General features: G+C 36.7%; 1 protein-coding gene across 1 annotated transcript in view; it reads right to left on the reverse strand.

Annotated features, from left to right (window-relative positions):
- The window catches only part of LOC134808489 (uncharacterized), a 722,781-nt gene that overhangs the window by 24,638 nt on the left and 673,887 nt on the right, over window positions 1-24,256 (reverse strand). Inside the window, exon 7 of the mRNA XM_063794423.1 lies at window positions 7,496-7,570. Coding sequence (XP_063650493.1) covers window positions 7,496-7,570 — 75 coding nt within the window. The remainder of the gene's footprint in view (window positions 1-7,495; window positions 7,571-24,256) is intronic.

Consider the following 24,256-nt stretch of genomic DNA (forward strand, 5'->3'; position numbering starts at 1 on the left):
TATTGAAGGTGTCCAACATCATGTTGTGATATACACAGTGAAATGTTTACTACAGTCAAGCAAATTATCCTATCAATCATCTTCCATTGTTACTTTTTGAGGTGGGATCACCTAAAAGCTACTTTCTTAGCTGATTTCCGATATACTACACAATACAGTCAGCCTTCTGTATTTGCAGGTTTCACATCTCTGGATTTAAGCAACTGCAGCTTGAAAATACTTGAAAAAAATAAAATAAAAATAGCACAATAAATATAATACAAATACACCAATACAGGGTGACAACTATTTACATAGCATTTATATTGTATTAGGTATTATAAGTAATGTAGAAATGATTTAATATGTGCAGAAAGATATGCCTAGGTTATATGCAAATACTATACCATTTTAAACTAAAGACTTCAGTATCCATTGATTTTGGTTTTGGAGGAGGGGCAAAGGTGGGGGGTTTGCCTGGAACAATTGGCTGCAGATGCTGAGGGATGACTGTATATAAGTTGGCTTGGAAATTCTCGACTTTGTAGGTTGTACACATGCTGATATTGTCTTTTCCTTGCCTTTTTTATTCTAACAACATTCTCACCCCCTCCTCAGTTGTATAATTCATCTGGTTTATTATGAACTACAGTCCTCATGCTGTACATGAGCTCTCTAGACTTAATCTCCCTCCCTGTTCTAGTTCTGTTTCTATACTTTTTTTTTCTCCAAGAGATGGGGTCTTGCTTTGTTGCCCAGGCTGAAGTGCAATGGCACGATCATCATAGCTCCCTGTAGCCTTGAATGCCTAAGCTCCCAAGCAGTGGGGACTACAGGTGTATGCGCCACCCCGCCCCACTGATTTTTTTTTTCCATTTGTTTAAAGATACAGGGTTTTCTATGTTGCCCAGGCTGGTCTCCAATGCCTGACCTCAAGTGATCCTCCTGCCTCATTCTCTTGAGTAGCTGGAATTACACGTGCGAGCCACTGCTGTTGGCTTTTTCTATTTATTTGATGTCTGTTTTAGATTTCACAGTGAAATCATACACGATTTTTGTTTCTGTGACTGGCTTGTTTCACTTAGCATAATGACTTCCAGATTCATCCGTGTCACAAATGGCAGATTTCCTTCTTTTAAAAGGCTGAATAGTATTCCATTATATATATGTACCACAATTTCTTTATCCATTCATCCCTCAATGGACACTTAGGTTGTTTCTATATCTTGGCTACTGTGAATAATGCTACAGTGAATGTGGGAGTATAGATATCTCTACAGGGTACTGATTTCATTTCCTCTGGGTATGTAGCTTTTCAATTTTTAATGTTATATAAGATGGAATCTCTTAGGATATTGTCAAGAAACAGCACCGTAAAAATGAATAACATAAGAGTTTAATTAAGAAATTATGGTCAAAGTTGTGGGCAGAGTGCAGGGAAGCCATAGGGAGCCTTCAGGGTGGGGAGCATTTTCACTGCCACCTCCAAGGGGCAAACAGAGGGAGGAGTTACTGGAGCCCTGGTGGAGAGTACCAGGTGGAGGGGGCTGCTGGACAGGAGCTGCAGCAGGGCCTACAGTCCATATCCAGGACGTGGGCTGGGGGACAAGTGTGTAGGTTGATCTCTCCACTTTTCATAGACACAGGAACTCTCTGCATGTGGTACTATGTTGATTTCTACTACAAGGATTTCTTCCTTGATTTCAGTCTCCTCTTGGAGTTGAAGGGACAGAGAAAGAAGAAGAAAGACTTTTGTGGGATATTTTTTTCAACTTCTCTCTGCAGCCATCAAAGGAGAAACTGAACTACCACAGGAGCATTGCGATGTGTTTGGTGGTCAGGAGGGTGGTGAGACACGGAGATTCATTGAGCATTAGCAGATGGCCCTGAAGCTTCTTACCACGGGACCATCTGCAGGTCTGCTTGATTTATAATCTCTTCCTTTGCTTGCTTTAAGAGTGTTGATTGAAACTATACATCCTGAAATACACCTACCTGTTTTTGCTTTAAATATCCACTGTGAGAAACACCAATAACATAAGCACGACTCAAAAGAAGGAGAAACTCAGACTGCCTCTTGCCTAGCCACAGGAGCTTGCCTTGGCTTTTTACTGAATCCTCCTATTCTTGGTGAATTCCAAAAGGAAAAGGGATAAGGAGGCAGCTCTCGCTATATCTCAGAAACCAAAAATAAAATTGAGACAAACCTTTCCATTTCTTTTTTGAGACGGAGTCTCGCTCTGTCGCCCAGACTGGAGGGCAGTGGCGCGATCTCGGCTCACTGCAAGCTCCGCCTCCCGGGTTCACGCCATTCTCCTGCCTCAGCCTCCCAAGTAGCTGGGACTACAGGCGCCCGCTACTACGCCCGGCTAATTTTTTGTATATTTAGTAGAGACGGGGTTTCACCATGTTAGCCAGGATGGTCTCGATCTCCTGACCACGTGATCCATCCGCCTTGGCCTCCCAAAGTGCTGGGATTACAGGCTTGAGCCACCGCGCCCGGCCCTTTCCATTTCATTTAGCATGTGGTAGGGAAGAGGCGGGGGTTTAATAAGTGTGATGTTGAAGTCAGGCAGATGTGGGTTTAGTTGTTGGCTCTGTGTCTAGTTACATGATGTGGGCATATTACTTGATCTTACTGAGAATCAGAACTTACATCAATAAAATTGAGTTGTTTTGAGAACTAAATATGACATTTAAAGTGCTTAGCATGCTATCTGGTACATACCAACCACTTAATAAATATTATCTATTATTATTATTATTATTGTAAATCATCTCCCGTATCAATGTCTGCTTAAGAAATACTTGTCTTTTTTAGATTCAAAAGTTGTAAAACTTCTCTGTCCCTAATCCCAATACGTGTACTGGTGTTCTTTCCCGGTTCATTATGACCCCCACCACCTCCCTTCCAGCCTCCCCTGCTCTATTCCCTCCTCCCAGGCATTCCTCACGGGGTTTGGACTTCTCTGAAAAATGGTTTCATGGCCCCAATTACCTGCAAGCCAAAGAGTAAGTCACCGCTATTTGGCTTGGCTATTTGCTTGACACCAACCTACTGCTGGTGGGCGCCTGTGCTTTTAAAAAGAAAGATCTTTCCAAATGATAACAAACTTCCAATTACACATTTGGTGCCTTGAATTTATTAGGTCTACTGCAATGAACAAACTGTCCTTGTTACTTGTTTCCAAGAGCAACTCTGGTTTTAAACAAATCAAATTTCTGTCCATTTTTAATATTGGTTTTTCATTTTGGATTTAAGAGAAAAATGTATGAGCTCTTCTTTCCTAAGCAAGCTGTTTCTCCAATTATTATCCTGAGGGTTTTTTTTTTTTTTTTTTTTTTTTTTTTTTTTTTTGCTTTACCTTCAGTTTAGCTTAAGTGGTATCAAAGGGGTTGATCTTTGACTCCTTTGCTCTGTCTTCAGAAAAATTAATAACATATCCAATCAGACAATGGTCTGTTATGTCATCTTGGCACAGGTACATATTTATTTGTAAAACAATTTTTCCTTCATAAATATCATTTTTAATACATTAAAATTTGTTTTCAGTTCTGGATCTATGTTCTTCTTTCTTTAGTTCTGTAGCTAATATTTTTTTAAAGTTTCAAATTTTTTGACTCTATCTTTTTCTCTTTCAGAGAGCTTGATCCTTCCCTAACTTCCTAAAAAAGTCCTTGTCCTTCCTCTTCATCTGTAATAGGTGAGAAAATGACAACAACAAAAAAACAAAATGAAAACCAAAACATCCAGCCATCTGTGTCGACAAGAGAAGCATTCCCTTGCTTGTCCTTGACGTCACGGCATTTACTACCAGTCACTCAGACCCAGCCCTTGGAGTGGCATGGGGCTTGGTACTCCATTCAGAGCTGCTCAGCAATGCCTGGTATTCCTGTTGAGGAATGCTCTTGGCAAGGGGGAAGTGATTCTCTTCTCTTCCACTAAGGACTCATGAAAGGACTTTCAGATGTCTTTACCCTGACCTGGGTCTTCAAAGAACAGAACTTCTTATCTTCCATAAGGGGCAACTCGGTCATTTTCTGCCATTACTTAGGCGCTTTTCTCTTCCTTATTATTTCATTTCTTCATAGAATCTGGCCAAGGTTGTTGAGAAATCCAGCTCTTCGTATTGAGGTGCCAGGAGACAAGAGCAAATGTTGCTCTTTCCCCTCTCTAAACATAGAATTTTGTTGCCCCAGCACCACCTAATTAACTCCCTGATTTCCACCCCCAAGCACTCCTCTGTTATTCTTAATTTGGAAAATATATATATATCTTGGTTGTAGGTTTTGAAGGTAGGAGGAGGATAAAAAGGCTATGTTGGGGACTTTTAGGGTTAGGGTGAAAGATGATGGGGCACTTTGCCATATGGATTCCTACTTAGAAGTATGAAAGCAGAAATTAAATATTCTTAACCACAGCAGCATGTTTATGTGCTCACTATTTCCTCCTTGAGACCTTCTTCTTACCTTCTTCATCATCCACAAGATGGGTAATTCAGGTGTGTGCCATTCAGTTTCTCTTTCATCAGCTCTGGTATCTCCTGCTCTATGCCCTTTGTCAGGTACTGTCTTAGTCTGTTTGTGCTGCTATCACAAAATACCAGAAACTGGGTAATTTATAAACAACATAAATTTATTTCTCATGGTTCTGGAGGCTGGAAAGTCCAAAATAAAGATGCTGGCAGGTTGAGTCTGGTGAGGGCCCAGGCTTTGCTTCCAAAATGGCATTGTGTTGCTACATCCTTCAGCAGGGACTAATGCTATGTCCTCACATGGCAGAAGGGACAGAAAGGGAGAACGGCCTAGCCTTAGTTCCCTTGAATACTTTTATAGGGGCACTAATCCATTCACAAGGGTTCCACCCTTATGACCTAATCACCTCCCAAAGGCCCTACATCTTAATATCATCACATTGGCAAATAACTTTTAATATATGAATTTTGTGGGGATGCATTCAGACCATAGAAGATGCTCTTTGTTTCCCTTGAACATTACTGTTTTTTAAGGATTTGGCCTCAAATTCCTTCTCTTGATAGATCTCCTTTTGGAATTACCTATTCTGAAAATGCTCATGTTTCACTAATTTTCCTATGACTTTTACATCTGTATCTCTCATCTTGAATTCCAGTTCTACATTTTCAAATGACTCATACATGGACAATGCACTGTCAGCAGAAACTCAACATTTGTAAGGCAGAACTCTTCAATTTTTCCTCATTTTGATCTCCTCCCATACCCTTTAATTGTCAAGGACATACTTTTAGGTGTCCAGATTCAAAATGTTAGAAGCATCCTAAATAGCCTCTTTCCCTTAATCCCCACTTATCCACTCAGTGACTTAATCTTGTATATCATTATGATCACTTTCATATATGTCCTTTTATTTTTAAAATGACTTTTGAAGATTTTTTTTCCTATAAAAGCCATTTTTTTCTGTACATTGCAGGAAACAAAGCTGAAAAATATAAAACAGCATAAAGAATCTATCTATAATTAAACTGCACAAAGATAACTATCCATTTTCAGTCCTCATTTCCTGTGTGTTTATATAGTAAAAAGACTGAATCATAATGTTTGCAGTTACTATATTTCTTAATGAGAAATTGTAAACATTTTAAATGTTGATAAATACTTTTTGTTTGCTTTATGCTCATAGTTGTGTCACAATTTATGCAAATATATAATGCTACAAATTTATTACCCTTATTTTCACTATTAAAATAGTTGATATGTACCAACAAGACACATAGGAAAAAACTGACAGATTTTTCTCCATACAAATTAAAACTTTTATATGGCCACTGATATGAATAAAGTTAAAATGATAAACTGGGAGAAAACATAAATATGTGTAACAGAAAAGAGGTAATAAACACAATATATGGAGATATCAAGCCTAATATATAGAGTGCTTTAGAAAAGTTTGAAGAAGAACAACCCAGTAGAAAAAGAGAAAAACGCTGTAACAGACAACTCAAAAAGGGTAAACCAATGAATAAGAAAAATAGGTGGAAAATGGTGTCTCCTTAAAAAAAATTAATACTTTATGACATATTTTAAAATATAAAAAGTAATACACATTTATCTTAAAGTATTTAGTTAATACAGGTGGGTATAAAATCCATATGAAATTTAAACACCCAGAAATGATCACTGCAAACATTTGGTTTAATGTCTTCTATATTTATCTAATTATCAAAACAAGGGCTTTTATTTCCCCTCTAAACCATTCCTTGGCTTATTCGAAACATTTTGTACAGTTACAACTATAGCAACAAAAGAGACTACGAAAGAAAGACCTGAAGAGAAGATTTAAAAATTGGAAGTTGGTGATAATTGGGAGAAAATAAAGTAGCATTAATAAAATTATTTTCAGACAAAGTAGAATTTAGGGCAAATAAAGGCGTTAAACAGAATCTAAAATTCTTTTGAAAAAAGCACAACCTGCATGATTTTATCTCTGATTTAAAAAATTACTTTCACGTATTCATCTCTCTTTGCTTAACCAACTTTATTCCTCACTATAATTGCTCCTATTTTTGAATTAAATCTTAATTCATCACATCACATAATTTTTGGAAGCTGTTTTTCAGAATAAGTAGTTTTTGATGATTCGTTCTTCTCTTAGCATCTAAGACAAATAATGTCTTTGTTCCCTATCTTGCTGACTATTCTTTTTTCCTCTTCCCCAGTTTTATCCTTCTTACGCAGCCTTTAAGTGCTGCTTTCTTGGAAGGTTAATCCCAGGTTTTATTCTCTTTCTATTCTATACTTCTACCTAGGTGATTTGAACCCCAACTAGTTTTTTTAATATTGTTTCATTTTTTAAAACAAATTTACTTAAGTTCCGGGATACATGTGCAGAATGTGCAGGTTTGTTGCATAGGTATACGTGTGCCATGGTGGTTTGCTGCACCTATCAATCCATCATCTAGGTTTTAAGCCCCTCATGAAAATTGACCACATAATTGGAAGTAAAACACTCCCCAACTAGTTTTTAAGTAGGCGCAGATGACTTTAAGCCAAGTCTTCTGAGTGGCATATCTGATTTGTCTTGGAGTCTCAAAGGTACCTTGGGCTGATTGTATCTGAAACTAAACATATGACTTGTGTTTCCAATCTGTTTCTTTTTGTTGTTGTTTGTAGAATTTTTTTCCTCGGTGAACTGCACCATCTTTCACCCATTTACAAAAGCCAGGAGAAATGGTGATCCTTAACACCTCTCTTTTCTCCCATGAATAATCCATTGCTGATCCCATTGATTTTACTTCTTAAACATTTCTGGAATCAATCAACTCTCCACCTCCATCATCACTCCAGGCCAACTGATCATTACCACCTGCTGGAATACTGAACTTTCCTAAATGGCCGCCTTCTGAGTATGCCATCACCTGCCATGATTCACAGTTAACCAGAATTTTTTTTTTTTAATCTCAATTGGATCATGTCACTACAATTGTTTTTTCCTAGAATATAGAAGTACTTTTGATTTTATATTTGACCTTTTACTTACTCTGTGGTCTTGTCATATTCAAGGTCCAGTGCCTTTTGTTAGCTCTTTGGGGACTCGCCAGGTGGACAATCAAGTCTGTGAATAAAGAAAAGTTTAATTTTTTCCTTTGCAATTTGTATGCCTTTTATTTATTTTTAATCTGTGTTGTTGCAGTGGCTAGTACATATAGCACAATGTCAAATACATGCCATAAGTACAGACGTTCTTGCTTTTTTATTGCTGTTAGGGTGAAAGAATTTAGTGTTTCACCATTATGTCTGATATTAGCTACAGATTTTTGAAGCTGTCCTTTATCAGATTGAGCAATTTTCTTTCTTCTAGTTTGCTGAGAGAATTTTTCGTTTGTTACTGTTTTTCTTATATTATAGATGGGTGTTGAATTTTGCTTTTTCTGCATCTAAGGAGATCATATCCTTTTTTTCAGGCTGTTGATATAAAAATTACATTAATTACTTTTTTAGTTTCAGTACTTCTCATTTTATTGATCATCTATGTTGTTTTTTAGTTTCAATTTTATTTATTTTTGTTCAGATTTTTATTTCCTTCAGCTAATTTTGGGTTTGATTCATTCTTGCTTTTTAAATTCCTTGAGGTGCATCACTAAGTTGTTTATTTGAAGGCTTTCTACTTTTTTGACATAGATATTTATTGTTACAAACATCTCTTTTAGTACTGTGCGTGTTGTATCCCATAGATTCTGGTATGTTGTGTTTCCATTTTAATTTGTTTTTAAAAATTCTAAAGTTTTGTTCCTAACTTCTTTAGTGACCTAATGGTCATTCAGGAGCATGTTGTTTAATTTCTACGTGCTTGTGTATTTTCTGAGGTTTTCCTTGTTATTAATTTCTAGTTTTATTCTATTGTGTTCAGAAAAGATACTTGATATGATTTCTATTTTTTTGAATTTGCTGAGACTTGTGTGGCGCAATATATTGTCTCTTCTGGAGAATTTTATATGTGCTGATGAAAAGAATGCATATTCTGCAGCAGGTGGATTAAATGTTCTATAAATGTCGTATCTATGGTCTAGTGTGTTGTTTAATGCTGATGTTTCTTTGTTGATTTTCTGTCTGGATGGTCTATCCATACTGAGAGTGGGGTGTTGAAATCTGTTATTGTATTGAAGTTTATCTCTCTTGTTAGATCTATTAATATTTGCTTTATATACCTGGGATCTCTAGTGTTGGGTGCACAAATATTTATTAACTGTTACATATTCTTGCTAAATTGAACCGTTTATCATTCTATAGTGATCTTCTTTGTCTTTTTAGTCTTTAATTTGTAGTCCATTTCTTGATATAAGTATAGTTGTTCCTGCTCTTTTTTGGTTTCCAGCTCCATGGAAACCCCTTCACTTTCAGTCTGTGTCTCTGGAGGTGAAGTGGCTTTCTGGTAGATAGCATATAATTGGGTCTTGTTTCTTTATCCATTCAGCAACTCCATGCCTTTTAATTGGATAATTGAGTTCATTTACATTCATTGTTATTGATAAGTAAGGGCTTATTACTACCATTGTGTTGCTTGTTTTCCGGTTGTTTATTGAACTCCTCTGTTCCTTTCTTACTGTCTTCCTTTGTGGCTAGGTGATTTTCTCTAGTAGAATGTTTTAATCTGTTCCCTTTTATTTTTAGCGAATCCTTTACAGGTCATTTCACTGTGGTCTCACCATGAGGCTTACAAAAAACATTGTATAGATGCAACAAGTTGCTTTAAAGGGATGAAAACTTACCTTTGATCACAAAGAAAAGAACAGAAATAAACAAAACATTTTTCAGATTTCTACTCTTTAATTCCATTTCCTTGCCCCCTCATTTTGGCTTCATTTTCACAATTTATGTATTTTTATATTACCTTCTCTTAACAGGTTTCTGTAAGTATTATTGTCTTCAATAGACTTGTCTTTTGGACTTCATACTAGAGTTATGAGTGGATTGAACATCACAATTATAATATTAGAGTAGTCTGTTTGTCCACATGCTTAATTTTCCCAGTGGATTTTTTGCATTTAAATGTTTTCTTTTTGCACATTGGTTGTTCTTCCTCTCAGATTAAAGAATTCTTAGCATTTCTAGTAAGATGGGTCTGGTGGTGGTGAATTCTCTCAGCTTCGGTTTGTCTGGAAGGATTTTATCATGCCTTCATATTTGAAGGATAACTTTGCTAGATACAATATTCTTGGATAGCAATATTTTTCTTTTACCATTTAAAAAATGTTATCCCACTCCTTTCTGGCCTGTATGATTTCCTCTGAGAAGTCTGTTGCCAGATGAATTTGAGCTCTTTAAAATGTTGTTTCTTTTTTCTTGCTGCTTTTAGAATCCTCTTGTTGTCCTTGACGGTTGAGAGGTTGATTATTGTATGCTTCGGGTTAGTCTTATTTGGGTTGAATCTCTTTGGTATTCTCTGACCTTCCTGTACCTGGATATTTCTCTCTTTTCAAGTTTTGGAAAATTTTGTTATTATTTCTCTTATTTTTTATTATTTCTGTTATTATTTCTTTCTACTCCTTGCTCTTCCTAAACTCCCTCTTGAATACCAAGAATTCTTGGATTTGGTCTTTTGAGGTAATTATCTATATTTTCTAGGTGATCTTCATTTATTTTTATTCTCTTTTTCTTCTTTTTCCTCTGACAGTGTATTTTTTAATAGCTTATCTTTGAGCTCACTGATTCTTTCCTCTGCTTGTTCCATTCTGCTGAGGGCCTCTAAGAATTCTTCAGTTTGGCAAATGTGTTTTTCAGTTCCAAGATTCTATTTGATTTTTAAAAAAATTATTTCAGTATCTTTGTTAAATTTCTCTGAGAAATTTCTGAATTGCTTTTTTCTGTTATCTTAAAGATTGTTGAGTTTCCTTAAAACTGCTATTTTGAATTTTTGGTTGAGAGTTTACATATTGTCATCTCATTAGGATTAGTCACTGGTTCCTTGCTTTATCCATTTGAGGGGATCATGTTTCCCTGTTTGCTACTGTTTCCTGTGGATGTAGGTCTATGTACTTGCATTGAAGGAGTATTTATTTCAGACTATTTTGTCTGGCTTATTTTGCCTTTTACTGGATATGTTTGCATAGAGGTTCTTTGTAATTTGTCTGTTGATTTTCTTTCTTTTTAATTTTTCAACTAGATTGCTTCCTCCTTTTAGACAGTAGCTGACACCCTAAGCCTAGATTTTCTTTGGTTCTAGTAAATTATCAGAGTACTGCCCATCCTGAATATGGGAGGTCTCAAAGGGAATATCCTGGTAGTATGAGAGCGCTGGCTAGGGGTTTGTACCCAGAGACCTATGGAACAAATCTCCTACAACATACTGCTGCTGAACAGCCACTGTGATTTGGCATCTCCTTTGGCTGAGTTACAGAGCAGAATTTCCTGAACAGGGGATGGTAGTCCTTCCTGCTTTGTCTCTGGCTGTCCTCAGGGATATTTCTCCCTTCAGACACTTCTGATGCTTCCCATGGGTTGATACAGGGACAGGTCTCCTGCTAGTAAACTCAGATGGTGAGGACTCTGGAAATTTTCCTTGCACTTGGTGCTGGGCTGATTGCAAGGAAGGGCATCGTGGATATGGAAGTCTGATTCTCTTACTATCTACTTGGAGTTGTTTTACTTCTCTGTGACTTTAGGAACTATCTCATTCTCATATTTGAGTTTGGGATATTGCTGGTTATAATCTCAGTGCTGTATATTTGTTTTTGTTCTTCTGTGGGGGAAGAGTAACACCAGCTTGCTTTTATTCTGTCATTTTGGAAATGGAAGGCTCTTTTTTCATTTTCAATCAGAAATTAGAAATTATTTACTATTTTTTCTTATGGTTTTTTATTTGACCTGTTTGTTATTTCAAAGCATGTTGTATAATTTCCAAATGTTAGGAATTTTCCAAAGATCTATTAAGTTATTCCAAATATCTATTACGCATCCATCATGCCAGAAAAATATTTTGTATTCTTTGTATCCTTTGAAACTAGTTTATGATTGGTTAAATTAGTCTCTATGGCCTATTTTGTTTAAATTACATTGTTTAGACTAGACCATATGGTCTATTTTGGTGAATGATCCTAGCACTCCTGAAAAGAATGTATTTTCTGCATTGTTGAGTGTTCTGCAAAGGTCAGTCAGGTCAAACTGGTTGGCAGTGTTGTTCAAGTCTTCTATAATCCTTACTGATTTTTTTTTTTTTTTAGATGGAGTCTTGTTCTGTCAGCCAGGCTGGAGTGCAGTGGTGCAATCTCGGCTCAGTACAAGCTCCGCCTCCTAGGTTCATGCCATTCTCCTGCCTCAGCCTCCCAAGTAGCTGGGACTACAGGCGCCCACCCCCGCGCCCAGCTAATTTTTTTGTATTTTTAGTAGAGATGGGGTTTCACCATGTTAGCTAGGAACTGATTTTTTTTTTTCTACTGTTCTATCAAGTACTAAGAAAGGAATGATGAAATCTTGGTCCAACACCTACACGCCTTTTTTTCTTAGAGATTTATGTAGATTATGTCTTTTGTTTTTCGTGAAAGAGAAGTTCTGAAGTGTTTTTGGCCACCAAGCCTGGCTTTCAGGTATTCTGCCCCATTCCTAGTCTTTCTTATGAGCACCCAATGGAGGCCCATGGGAAAAAAAGGTGGTGAGTGCAGATATTCCTTTTATTAGTCCTCTCATTAATTCTAAACTGTCATGATAGAGTACGTTTGCCTTTTATGGTTTTATTACATTTGCCCTTTAAAGGTTTTATTAAAATTTCTGTCTCTTTATTTTAACTTGTATGGCATTCATCTCCATAGGTAAAAGAGTCCATCTTTTCCATTTCTTCTTGCAGGGGATACTCATGACTTAGAATTTAGGTCACTAGTTGCCTTGCAAAGTGAGCCCCATAATAGGTTGAAGATAGTTTAGGATTTTATAGATTATCTGGCTTTTTCTTGTTGTTAGAATGAGATGAAACTCACCTGCAGTTTTCTAGATCTTAACTGAAAGTGGCATTCAAATTTTAATGCTTCTCATATATAATTTTAGGCAGTCATTTGAATTCACTTACAAAGGTAACTGATTCCATCAATTTCTGAACTTTTTCTAGGTTTTGCTCTGTGAATTGGCTTGCTCTTCTGGTTTATGATTTAGTTTTAAGGTCTTCCATTTACCTTGTGCTTTCCACCTTCTAACACTAAATTTTATCTCTTTTCTCTAATTCTTTCATCCTAGTAAATTTAAGTCTTCTTAAAACAGAAAAAGATAAAAGGCCATTATTTAAATTCAATTCTGAAAAGTTTATATCTATCACATTGATTGATTCAGCATCATGTACTGTCTACCATTTCAAGCTGTCAGAATAAATCTCTAAGCTAGGATCTCTAGATCTTCCTCTTCTATTCACTTTGATTTTTAAATAATGTTTTCATGCTCTAGAGCAATTACTTGATTTTATATTCTGCTTATAATTCTTCAGTACAGATTCTTTTTTTTTTAAATTGCCTTCAACAATTTTTTATTTTTTATTTTTTTGGGGGGCATGTAGGGGGACAGAGTCTCTCTCCGCTCGGTCACCCAGGCTGGAGTACAGTGGTGCGATCTTGGTTTACTGCAACCTCTGCCTCCTGGGTTCAGGCGATTATCCCACCTCAGCCTCCTGAGTAGTAGCTGGGATTACAGGTGTGCAATACCATGCCCGGCTAATTTTTGTATTTTTAGTAAAAATGGGGTTTCACTGTGTTGGCCAGGCTGGTCTCAAACTCCTGCCCTCAGGTGATCCACCCGCCTCAGCCTCCCAAAGTGCTGGGATTACAGGTGTGAGCCACTGCGCCCAGGCAACAATGTTCTTAACAGAGAGTAATACAAAAAAAATTGCAATACATAATGTTTATATTCTTCTTTGATGATTGAACAGCATCTTTAAGGTCTGAGTGGGATTCTGTATTTTCCAAATTTCATTTTTGATTCCTATAGATTTATTATTTCAATATTATTGAAATTTTCTCAAATAATACTGATTCCTTCTTTATCTTTGAAATAACTCTCAGAATTTTGTCTATATCACATTTGTGACTCCAGCTTCCTCTCTGCTTAATTACCAGTGATATACACCACTGAGCAGAGAAGTCACTGTGGAGCATGTGGCTCCAAGCTGGTGAATATAGTCTGAGATGATGCCTTTTATAAAAATGTCTGCTCTACAAGGCAATACTTCTGGTGGTGTGGATGGCCTACAGGGGCCCTTTCGGGTTTTCTGGATGAGCTTTAAAGATGCTGTATTTCTAGTCTTTCAGAGCAATGTAATAATTCTCAACCTCAGCTGCACATTAGAACCTCCTAGGGAATTGTTCCCAAATCCTGACACCCAGGCTTCCAAGACCAATTAAATCAGAATCTCTTGGGGATGGGATCTAGGCATCATAAGCTTTTAATAATTCCTTAAGCTATTACAATGTATAGCCAAAATTGAGAACACTAACATGAAAATTAGGAAGCCTGGGAAAAGCTGAAAAATGTGGTTTCAGGTGGAGAATGGACAATAAAACCACAATACATAAGGTGCTACACTTAGACTGAAGATATCCAAGTAAGATATTTGCTTTCATTTAATACAGTGTTTCTTAAATGTAATACACTTTTTACTCTAAAGAAAATGAATTCTGCTAGACCTGAGTATTCCCTTGACACAAATTATTTTTATTACATTGTTACGTAAGCATATTCAAAATAAATATTGCAATAGATCCCTTATATTAAAAAAATTTATGTAACTATACAAAGAAATTTGGATTTAATACAAACAAAATAAAAAATTAATAATAGTAAAATAAGCAACATTAATTAAAAATGACCATATAGTATTTTGCTGCAACACAACCACAGTGGTTTAATTGAAAAAGATGTAGTTTTAGTTCTGGTCCTGTCTGCAACATATTTCTTAATTTTGATTTAAGTAATGCTAATGTTGAGAATTCTTATTTGTATAAATATGTAGTATTCAAATCTACCCAATAGTCCCATAGATAGTTTTTTGATAAACAGAAATTGCCCTCCTGATGGAAACTTACATTTGTTGTATCTGAGTTCCTTCTTCAGGAAACACATTCAGGCCTCTCAAAACAAATATTAAAGAACTAAAACTCACCAGATCGCCCCTCCAGACAATCAATCAGATGCTAGATCGCTCATTCATCAGGATTCCTGTCTTACCTCTCCCTCATTTCTGCTTTCTTAGGCATTGTTACATTTCTTTCTTGCTATATAGACCCCTAATTTTACTTGGCCAGGGAGATGGATTTGAGACTGATCATCCATTTCCTCAGCTGCAGCACCCGATTAAAGCCTTTTGCCTTAGCAATAATCAAGTCTGAGAGACTGACTTTCAGTGCAGTGAGCAGCAGGACCTAGACTGAACCCCTGGTGTTTTGGTAACAGTATAAATAGAAACTGATGATCCTAGCACTTTGATGGCTCCAGAAAATCAGATGTCCTAATAATCTAAGTCTTTGTAAGGTAGCAATACCAGAATGACAATTTTAATGCTATATCACTTGAATACTTGGTGAAGCTGTCATTTGCCTGATGTTCAGATTAGCTTTAAGATGTAATTGAAATCTTCAGCAATGGACATCTAAAGTAATTGTTGCTGGAATCCTGAGTTTAAAATGTCTGCATTTTGGATTTTCAAGTACTATTAACGAACTGGGGCAGGGTGTGAACTACAAGGAAGGCATCCAAGTAATAAATCGAACAGGATATTGAAAATGGTACTCAAGTGGCTCAGGTTATTTTGAATTCAGCAAACCTATGTATGGGTTTGTGTGTTTTACTGTCCATTAAAAGGTCATCAATATATTCCTAAACATGTTTACCTTGTGTTTTGAATGTTAACATTGAGAGGGAAACAGAAAATATTCTCATAGAAAACCTGTGAATTTCCCTTATCAATATATATAAGGATCACTGGGCATGTGTAAATCTTAGACGGAAATGTTTTACATAAGAGACACTAATAAAGATATCTTAGCAGACTTGAGAGTGCTGCTGTTTATTTTCATCCCTGCTCACATAAGAGCCTGGCAGTCAGGCTGTGGTGGGCTCACATCATGCTTCTGGATATTCAGCATGAGCTCAGCAGTAGTCAGAATTCCTTTATGCATGTGGTGAAGGTAGAGCCGTCCCAAAGGTACCTGGAGAGAGGGGGCAGCCACTGCATCTACCCTAGTAATCGATGCCTTCATCCCTCTCAGAGTCTAATTTCAGGCCTATCTGATGTGGAAGCAGTGGAAGCAGAAATTTCTGGATTAGAAATGTCTAGGAAAAAACACAGAGTAGAGTATACGCTTGGGCATACCATGATAATCTTAATTGAAATGCTGGATGCAGGGTAAGAAGGGCAATGATTTGGTCATGCTTACACAGACATTGACAAGATTTTTTAAAAAAATTTTCTTTCATTGCTGTACAGAAATGTGACATGATGGTATTATTATATGGCTATATATATCTTGTAATTTCCAAGATGACCCCAGTTTTAATAATCTGCACCATTAAAATTTGTAATATTCTGGAAATTTCATTATCTTGTGCATAGTAACTGAATTAGTTGAATCTGTATTTATTACAATAGGGCCTCTTTCTTTCTTTCTTTCTTTCTTTCTTTCTTTCTTTCTTTCTTTCTTTCTTTCTTTCTTTCTTTCTTTCTTTTGAGACGGACTCTTGCTCTGTCGCCCAGGCTGGAGTGCAGTGGGCGATCTCAGATCACTGCAAGCTCCGCCTCCCAGGTTCACGCCATTCTCCTGCCTCAGCCTCCTGAGTAGCTGGGACTACAGGTGCCCGCCACCACGCCCGGCTAATTTTTTGTATTTTTAGTAGAGACGGGGTTTCACCATGTTAGCCAGGATGGTCTCGATCTCCTGACCTTGTGATCCACCCGCCTCGGCCTCCCAAAGTGCTGAGATTACAGGCGTGAGCCACCGCACCCGGCCTACTTTCTATTCAATGCAACATATCATAATTTTCTGTGCATAAAGGTGTGCCATTCCTGACTGTTACAGCCACAAAACTAAGTTGATTTGCAGTGAAAAAGACAGTGAAATTTCCAGGTACTGTTGTACACAGTTGCTTTGTCCTACCTCCCAAGTTTTTAGCATTTTATAATTGAACTGCGCATGTCATTTATTTGACTGTTATAATAACTTTTAAGGATAGAAAAATTACTGATCCTTTAAGAGGTTGAAACAAAACAAAAAAATCTCCTCTACCGAAGAAATACGGGGAATCCAGGCATATATTTTGCATGCAAATGACTTAATTACAATAGGAAAGTTGACATCCTTTTCATATAAGTCAAAAATAGTGGCAATTCAATTGCAAGCATCTCTGTAGTTTCCTATGTTTTACTAAAGACAGTCTGTTATCATGGATCTGGGGTAATAAGAGTAATTCAATATCATGATGTTAAACCCAATTCCATTTTAGGTTTTGGGCCCTACCTCTCAAGTAGTTTCATATATTTTTGAATTGAGTTTTTATCATCTTGAACAAAATTGGAAAAATTGAAGCAAATATGAAATGTGCTAATTATAGACATGTTAAGAAATATGGCATATAATATTCACACGATTAGCAGAGATAAAAATACTATAATCCTCAATTTCTGTGAGGGTAGAGTAAAATTGATAGAGTAGGGTACATAGTCAAGAAGAATACAAATTGCTACAACCCTTTTGCAAGCAATTTCAAAATAGGTGGAAGAGCCTCCATATTTTTCTATCTTTCAAATCAATTATTTCTTTTCCTGGAAATTATTCTGAAGAAATGGTTAAATAAGTGAACTAATACAGATATGTTCATGAACGTTCCCAGGTAACTTTTTAAAAACATTTTGACAAAGCTAGACATGATGTTCAATAACTGGGGAACAAAATTTAAATTTTACTAAGTTGAACCACATCAAACTGACATTTTTTGTTGATTAAAAGATTAAATACTGGCAATTCCATATGGCTCAATCTAATAGGATAAACAAACAATGGAATATTATGTGGCCTCTAAGTATCATTTATACAGACTACTTTTAGTACTGTGAGTAGGTGTTTATAATTTAGTACAATATGGAGTACAAAATCATATTTTCAGCCTGCCTTCACATGCACACACACCCACATGCACACACATACCTTAGATGGCCTGTAGTTATCTTTGATTGGTGGGATTTTTTTTCCTTTTATATGTTCAACAACAGGATGGTATCACTTTTATAATCAGGAAAGGAGTTATAATTAAACAGAAACATAGTTATAAACTACCATTTTCCCAAACAAGGAACTGAGTACCTGGCTCATCATCTTCAATCTCAAAGAACTTCCAAAGTTAACTAATTGTTGACTTTTTAGATCAAGTGCAAGAATAAAGAACTGAAACAAGTGTGATGTATGAAGAAATGTATTAGTATGTCTGAAAAAGAGGAAAATCACAGGTTTCCAGTGTTTTGAGGTCACAAAACTTAAGCATTTCTACTTCAATCTTCCAAAGAGATAACCAACATTGAGGCAGAGAATGTCATCATGTACACTACAGATGGTCTGAAAACACACAAAGCTTGGGTCAGAGAATGAGGTTGCTGCATTACATATTCTAGAACTGCTTCTCAAGCTGATAAAATATATCTGGAGAGACCACCAGCCAAAGTTGTTTCTCTTATTTGATACTCAAAATGAATACACTGGAAACTTAGTACCCAACCTTAATTGATAAGAAAAATAAATGGTACTGAGGAAAGAAGGCTCACTAAATACAGAAAAAAGACACCCATTTGTGGGAAATACTCAGTTGCCAGCCTTCATTTGATTTCTCCACTTTTCTCCTCCCAGGTACTTTAAAAAGTCAAGGATCACATCAATCTTAGGCGACTTATGTCTTTTGGTTCACATATTTCCTTTTTGTACATCACTTTTGCTCACCCAGGAAAGGCAAAGCCGTTTGTTTTTTTGTTTTTTTGACGGAGTCTTGCTCTGTCACCCAGGCTGGACTGCAGTGGCGCGATGTCGGCTCAGTGCAACCTCCACCTCCCGGGTTCAAGTGATTCTCCAGCCTCAGCCTTCCAAGTAGCTGGAACTATAGGGGCCCACCACCATGATCAGGTAATTTTTTTTTGTATTTTTAGTACAGACGGGGTTTCACTATATTGGCCAGGCTGGTCTCGAACTCCTGACCTTGTGATCTGCCCACCTCACCTTCCCAAAGTGCTGGGATTACAGGTGTGAGCCACCGCACCCAGCCAAGCCTAGTTGTTTATAGCATTTTGACATTGTGTATTTCTGGATCCAATGGCCATAATCACCATTCTGATCATTTTTAAATGCCATTTAGGCATTTAGGTGTGTTTCTAGGAAACTTTATAAAATATTTTAATTATCCAATTTTATGTAGGCAGACAAAGCTGCCAATAAGATTTTCAAAATAAATCCTCTCTATTTTTCAGTTGGAAACTTAAATATTTTTGAACCCTAGAATGCTGGAAGTTTAGAAGAGATTCTAAATAATGCTGAGTTTACAATCTGAGAAAAAGTATCAACTTAATTTCTTTAGGAGCTACCATCACTGACTTTTTGGCACATCGAGAGCTAATAGCAAAGGTTGTTTCTTGAAAGGAGATTTTTCACATTGGTGCAGCCTTAGAGAAAAATAATATTTATTTTCAATTTACTTGGCTTAAGGTTTCCTTCCTTTACTTTCAGCCTTTAAACACACCAGCACAATTTTCTCCTCCTGCAATGGGGGCTGGAGCATGTGAGGACAAAGTGTTTGTGTTGGACTTAAATATGGCCTCTTTGCTTAGTAGGTTAGAAAATTGTGATAACACGTCCAAAGTCAGAGGTTTAATTCCTACATGGAGCTTCAATCTTCTTGACTTTGAAGAAGAAGACCCCAAAGGAAGTAAAAATTGCACAAATAAAATTTGAGTAGAGAAGGAAACTTTGCAAGTCCAAATTAAGGTTGTTGCTTTGAGTGTGACTTGGTGACAGGTAACAGAAAGACCCATGTGGGCCAAAGGATAGCACAACGATGCCGTGCGGGGCATCGGGAAACGAGGGTGGACCACCGAGGCAAGGGGGAAACACTGTACAGACTGCATGATTTTTGTCTAAGGTCATTGCTGTGGCCAGATCACAACAGACCCATTCCAGTTACTAAGGAAACAACTCAGAGGGTGGCAGGGCAGGGGTACCAGCTTGGGATCTTGTATTTATCTGTCATAGATTGTTGGGTAGGAAAACCAGAAATTGAACTCTCAAATATGTACCCCAGATTACAGCTATAATTTGGGGGAGAAAATAGTGTAGAATAAGGCCTCTGGGGTTACAATCACAATACAGTATCTGTGCATCCCTTTTTTCAGGAATGCCGTGTACAGTACAAAGCAGCTGTGGTGACACTTTATCTAGGCACTTTATCCATCCCTGGTCTATGAGGACCAATTACGCAGGTGTTAAATCTTGTCAAGAGAGCACATTTTCTGCAATACTTAAATTAAAAACAAAACAAAAACCTCCTCCTATGATCATTGCACAATCCTTTTCAATAGCCTTAATAACGCTTATCTGATGAAGGTGGGAGTAGGGATAATCAAGAGAGGCAAAAGGGAGGCACCTTCTGGGGGACTGTTCCACCCTTCCCTGGTGTCTGACTCTAGGAGTTGACCATATACCTGGAAGCATGTGGGTTCGCCACTGTCTGAATTACTTCCGAGTCTTCAAGCACCAATTTCTGACTCAGTGATTCGCCAAGCCTGACTTTGACTCCCAGGATGTAGAGCTCCCATTTGAACCCAGCCCTAGATTATATTTCCCTAAGTGGTTCAGCTGGACACTAGGCTTATCCCTAACATGTCACAGAACTTTCTACTACAGAGGAATGCTTAGGCCTGCAAGGGTTGAGACTGTGGCCTAAACTAAATTAGTTCCTGATGTTACCAGTACACACACCTCCTCTCCTTCGTCACCATGGCCCTTTGGCTATTTACAGGGCTGTTCAGGGAAAATAAGGGTAGTAATAAAATCATGCCTGCTAGGCGCTATGCATATCCCATCTTTAAGAGAGTATATTTGGTTAGTACATAAATAAAAATTAATACTTTCTCCAATGGCTGTTCATAATCCCTGACCACCCTAACTGCTCACACCTCATGATGGGGTGCAGGGGTGGGGCAAGGGAGACAGAGGTGTGCCTGTCTGAGGAAACCTGCCGCCTATATGGAGTTGCTTCTCCTTGGACATTTTTAATAAGATTACTTTGGTCTGGGGGGCTCTTGGCATCCTGTGACACAAAGCAGGAATTCAAGAACCCAGTGGTATATTTGTGCTTCCTTGATAGTTTGATGTCAAGGAAACTGCCTTTGCAGCCCGTCTGTCAAAAGATAGATAAACATCAACAATTTTATACATCTGACACATTACCTAGATGAAAACAAAGCGTTTTATGTCAAAAGGGTGCATAAGTTATCACTGGAAATACCTAATTCATATATTCAGAGAGTAGAATAGTGGTTACCAGGGGTTACTTTCTATCCTTAGCTGGGAGGATGGTTTGAGCCCAGGAGATCAAGGCTGCAGTGAGCTGTGATTGTGCCACTGTCTCCAGCCTGGATGACAGAATGAGACCCTTTCTCAAAAAAAATAGTGTTCCTTTAAGTTAACCTCTTTTTATATGGCAGTGATTGTACAATAATATAAAATATATTTGAATTTGCTTTATATGATGCCTTTCTGAATATAATAATTGCAAAGGGAATTTACATATGACATTTTGAACTAATTATATATGATTTAACTTGGGAAATATAGTCTTTGTCTTACATCTTTGTCTTACAGAAATTATATCTATCTCATCATGTCATGATAGAGATCACACTTAACATGGACTCTGAAAAGCTATCTGAATTTGTTCATTTTTGCCATAGTTGTATAGGAGAATACAATTAATTGTGCAAGGAAAGTACCCCAGAGCAGACTAAGGCCAAAAGTATATTAAAGTGCACCATATACATAGTGTGTTTCTCCCGAGTCCTCATCAATTTGGGGAGGGTTAATTGTGAGTTGCTCACAGTATGAGTTCATTCTCTTAAGAATGGTGCAAGACTTGCTCAGTGCACTAGCTGAAAGAAACAATTTTTTTCTCCCCTTCTCTCATTCTCTCAAAATGTGTGTGTGTGTGTACGCTTGGTCTCTAGCTATTGGTATTGGAAAGTGTTGTTCACCTACTTCCAGAGAAATGTTATTTTAAAGTAGCAGCTAGAGATGTAAATTAATTCAGTAGGATTTCCTCTGGAAAGCCAATTAGAAATGGTTTGAAGAAATTCACCTGGATGTAAAGTAATATTTTATTTTTGTTTCTTTGTTTTCCACCCCTAGAGAATAACACAGTAGATTGTTTGGAGTGTCTTGGTAGAGATGCAATATGGGCTGGAGCCCAAAAGCCAGAGAAAGCAGTCCTGACACCCATAGATTTAAATCAAGCCATCACTATAAATCAGAAAACACAGATAAACAAAATTGTTTTAGAAGGGTATTTACCCAAGGTAATATAGACTTATACATATATCTTCTGTGAATGTCTCCAAGTATATGTTAGCTGAAAAATACAAATTTTACCAGGAATTTGTAGAATTATTTCCATAACTGGCACCAAGGAATTTAAGCATCAGATTGATAACCTAGCTATATATACTTCCATCTCTGCAACTCCATATTCTGTGAAACTTTCTAAAAAAAACAAAAAGGTATTTTTTTAAGCTTATATTTGTTTTGTAATTTTGAAAACACTATTTTAGGGCAAAAGACTGCTTGATTCAATCTAGATAAGCAAATACTCTAATTTATATAATTACCTACTCAATATAATATTTCTTGTCCTATTTGTCCTCATCATTTTGAAAGAATGGAAGCCAGCATTTAAAAGCCAATGAAAACACCAGAAATCAATGGAGTCATTCAGAAAGAACTTCTGGTCACTTCTAAAAGTGCAGCATTTTTAAAAAATTTAGTCTGCCTGTTATAAGCAATTTACAACTTTCTTATTCATCCTTATTTATGTAGACTCACAGCTTCTGACTAACCAACTCTTTTTTTTTTTAAAAAAGCAAGAGCATATTTAATTAATGGACAGTTTAAATAAAAATATAGCTTCACAGTATATACTTAACTGAATAGAAGTGATATGGTTAGTTTAAGAATAAAACATTTGTTTAGCAATTAAAGGTTTTCTTTTCTACTATATTAATAGTTTATATCTTTTTCAATAAAAACAATTAAGATTTAATATTTCTATTTTGTGCACATCTATATGTGATACATATAAACATTTAATCCATTAAAATAAGTTTGCTAAATTACCTAATACTATTAATATCAAGGTGTAGATCTTAGATCTCCTCTCCAAGGTCTAACACATGCACTCTTCCTGATAAAATGAAAAATAAGCTCAAATAAAAAGATCAACTACCTTTACTCATATGATATCTATTTTAATAAAACCCAATCATAAATATCTTTTCTAAATCTTGCAAAAGTTAAGAATTAGACAGTGATTAGTTGCACTTGCACCATGGGCTCGTCTATTAAGGTAGTGGATTCAGGCTTCCTGATGGAAACATCTCACCCTAATCCTCCCCAAACCAAACCTAAAGACACAATTCAAAACAAAGCATCCAAAAATTTTTTTTTTTGCAGTTTTCATGTAATCTACTTCCGTAACTAAAACACTGCTGGCTAACAACAACAGCAACAAAAAGCAAAAAGAAAATTCTCATGGGGAGCAGAGTGCTATTAGCAGAGTGAAGCCCTTATGGCTAGAAGCAGAAACAAATAAAAACAACAGCCTTAGAATTCCAAGACCCCAAATATGAGGGAAAAATCCAATGAATAAGTTTATCTTTTCCTTCTTCTAACTGGACCCAGTGAAAATAGCTACTGGGTGAAAATACATGAAATGGAGTAAGTGGATGAAAAGATGATGCTTTCTGATGGACAAGAAGAATCCAGAGATAAATACTGACCCAGACTAGATATTTCTACTTGGCATTATCTATCTATCCACCCATCCACCCGCCTACCAACCCATAGCTATCTAAATTATTTAATATATATTTTTACATATTAGTCTTTCTTACATATTTAATATAATTTATAATACATGTACAATATTACTACTTGATATATTACATTGTATATCATACCTTATATAGTATACCTTGTCTGTTTATATATATGTACATGCAAAGAATCTAGGGAGCCTCCTATTACCATATTCAGAAATCTATTCTGTGCCATAGTTACATCCCCTGTCAGCCTATTTCTTACTGTGCATCAATCCTATGGGTCTATTTTTTTTTCATGTATTTATCTAAACATTTGGTGGTCTTAGGATCCTCTGTATATCGTCCCCCCCCCCTACACACATACAAGGAATTATATATAATAAAACAGAGGCATATCTTGGAGATATTGTGGGTTTGGTTTCAGACCACTGCAATAAAGCAAATACTGCAATTAAAGAAATCACATGAAGTTTTTGGTTTCCCAGTGCATATAAAGGTTATGGTTACACTATACAGTAGTCTCTTGCTAAAAATTGCTAACAATCATTTGAGCCTTCAGCAAGCTGCAATCTTTTTGCTGGTCAAGTGTCTTGCTTTGATGTTGAGGACTGCTGACTGATCAGAGCGGTGACTGCTGAAGGTTGGGGTGTCTATGGTAATTTCTTAAAGTAAGACAATAATGTTTGCCACATTGATTGACTCTTTCTTTCA

This window comes from Pan troglodytes, chromosome 16 (assembly GCF_028858775.2).
Source record: "Pan troglodytes isolate AG18354 chromosome 16, NHGRI_mPanTro3-v2.0_pri, whole genome shotgun sequence".
NCBI lineage: Eukaryota > Metazoa > Chordata > Mammalia > Primates > Hominidae > Pan > Pan troglodytes.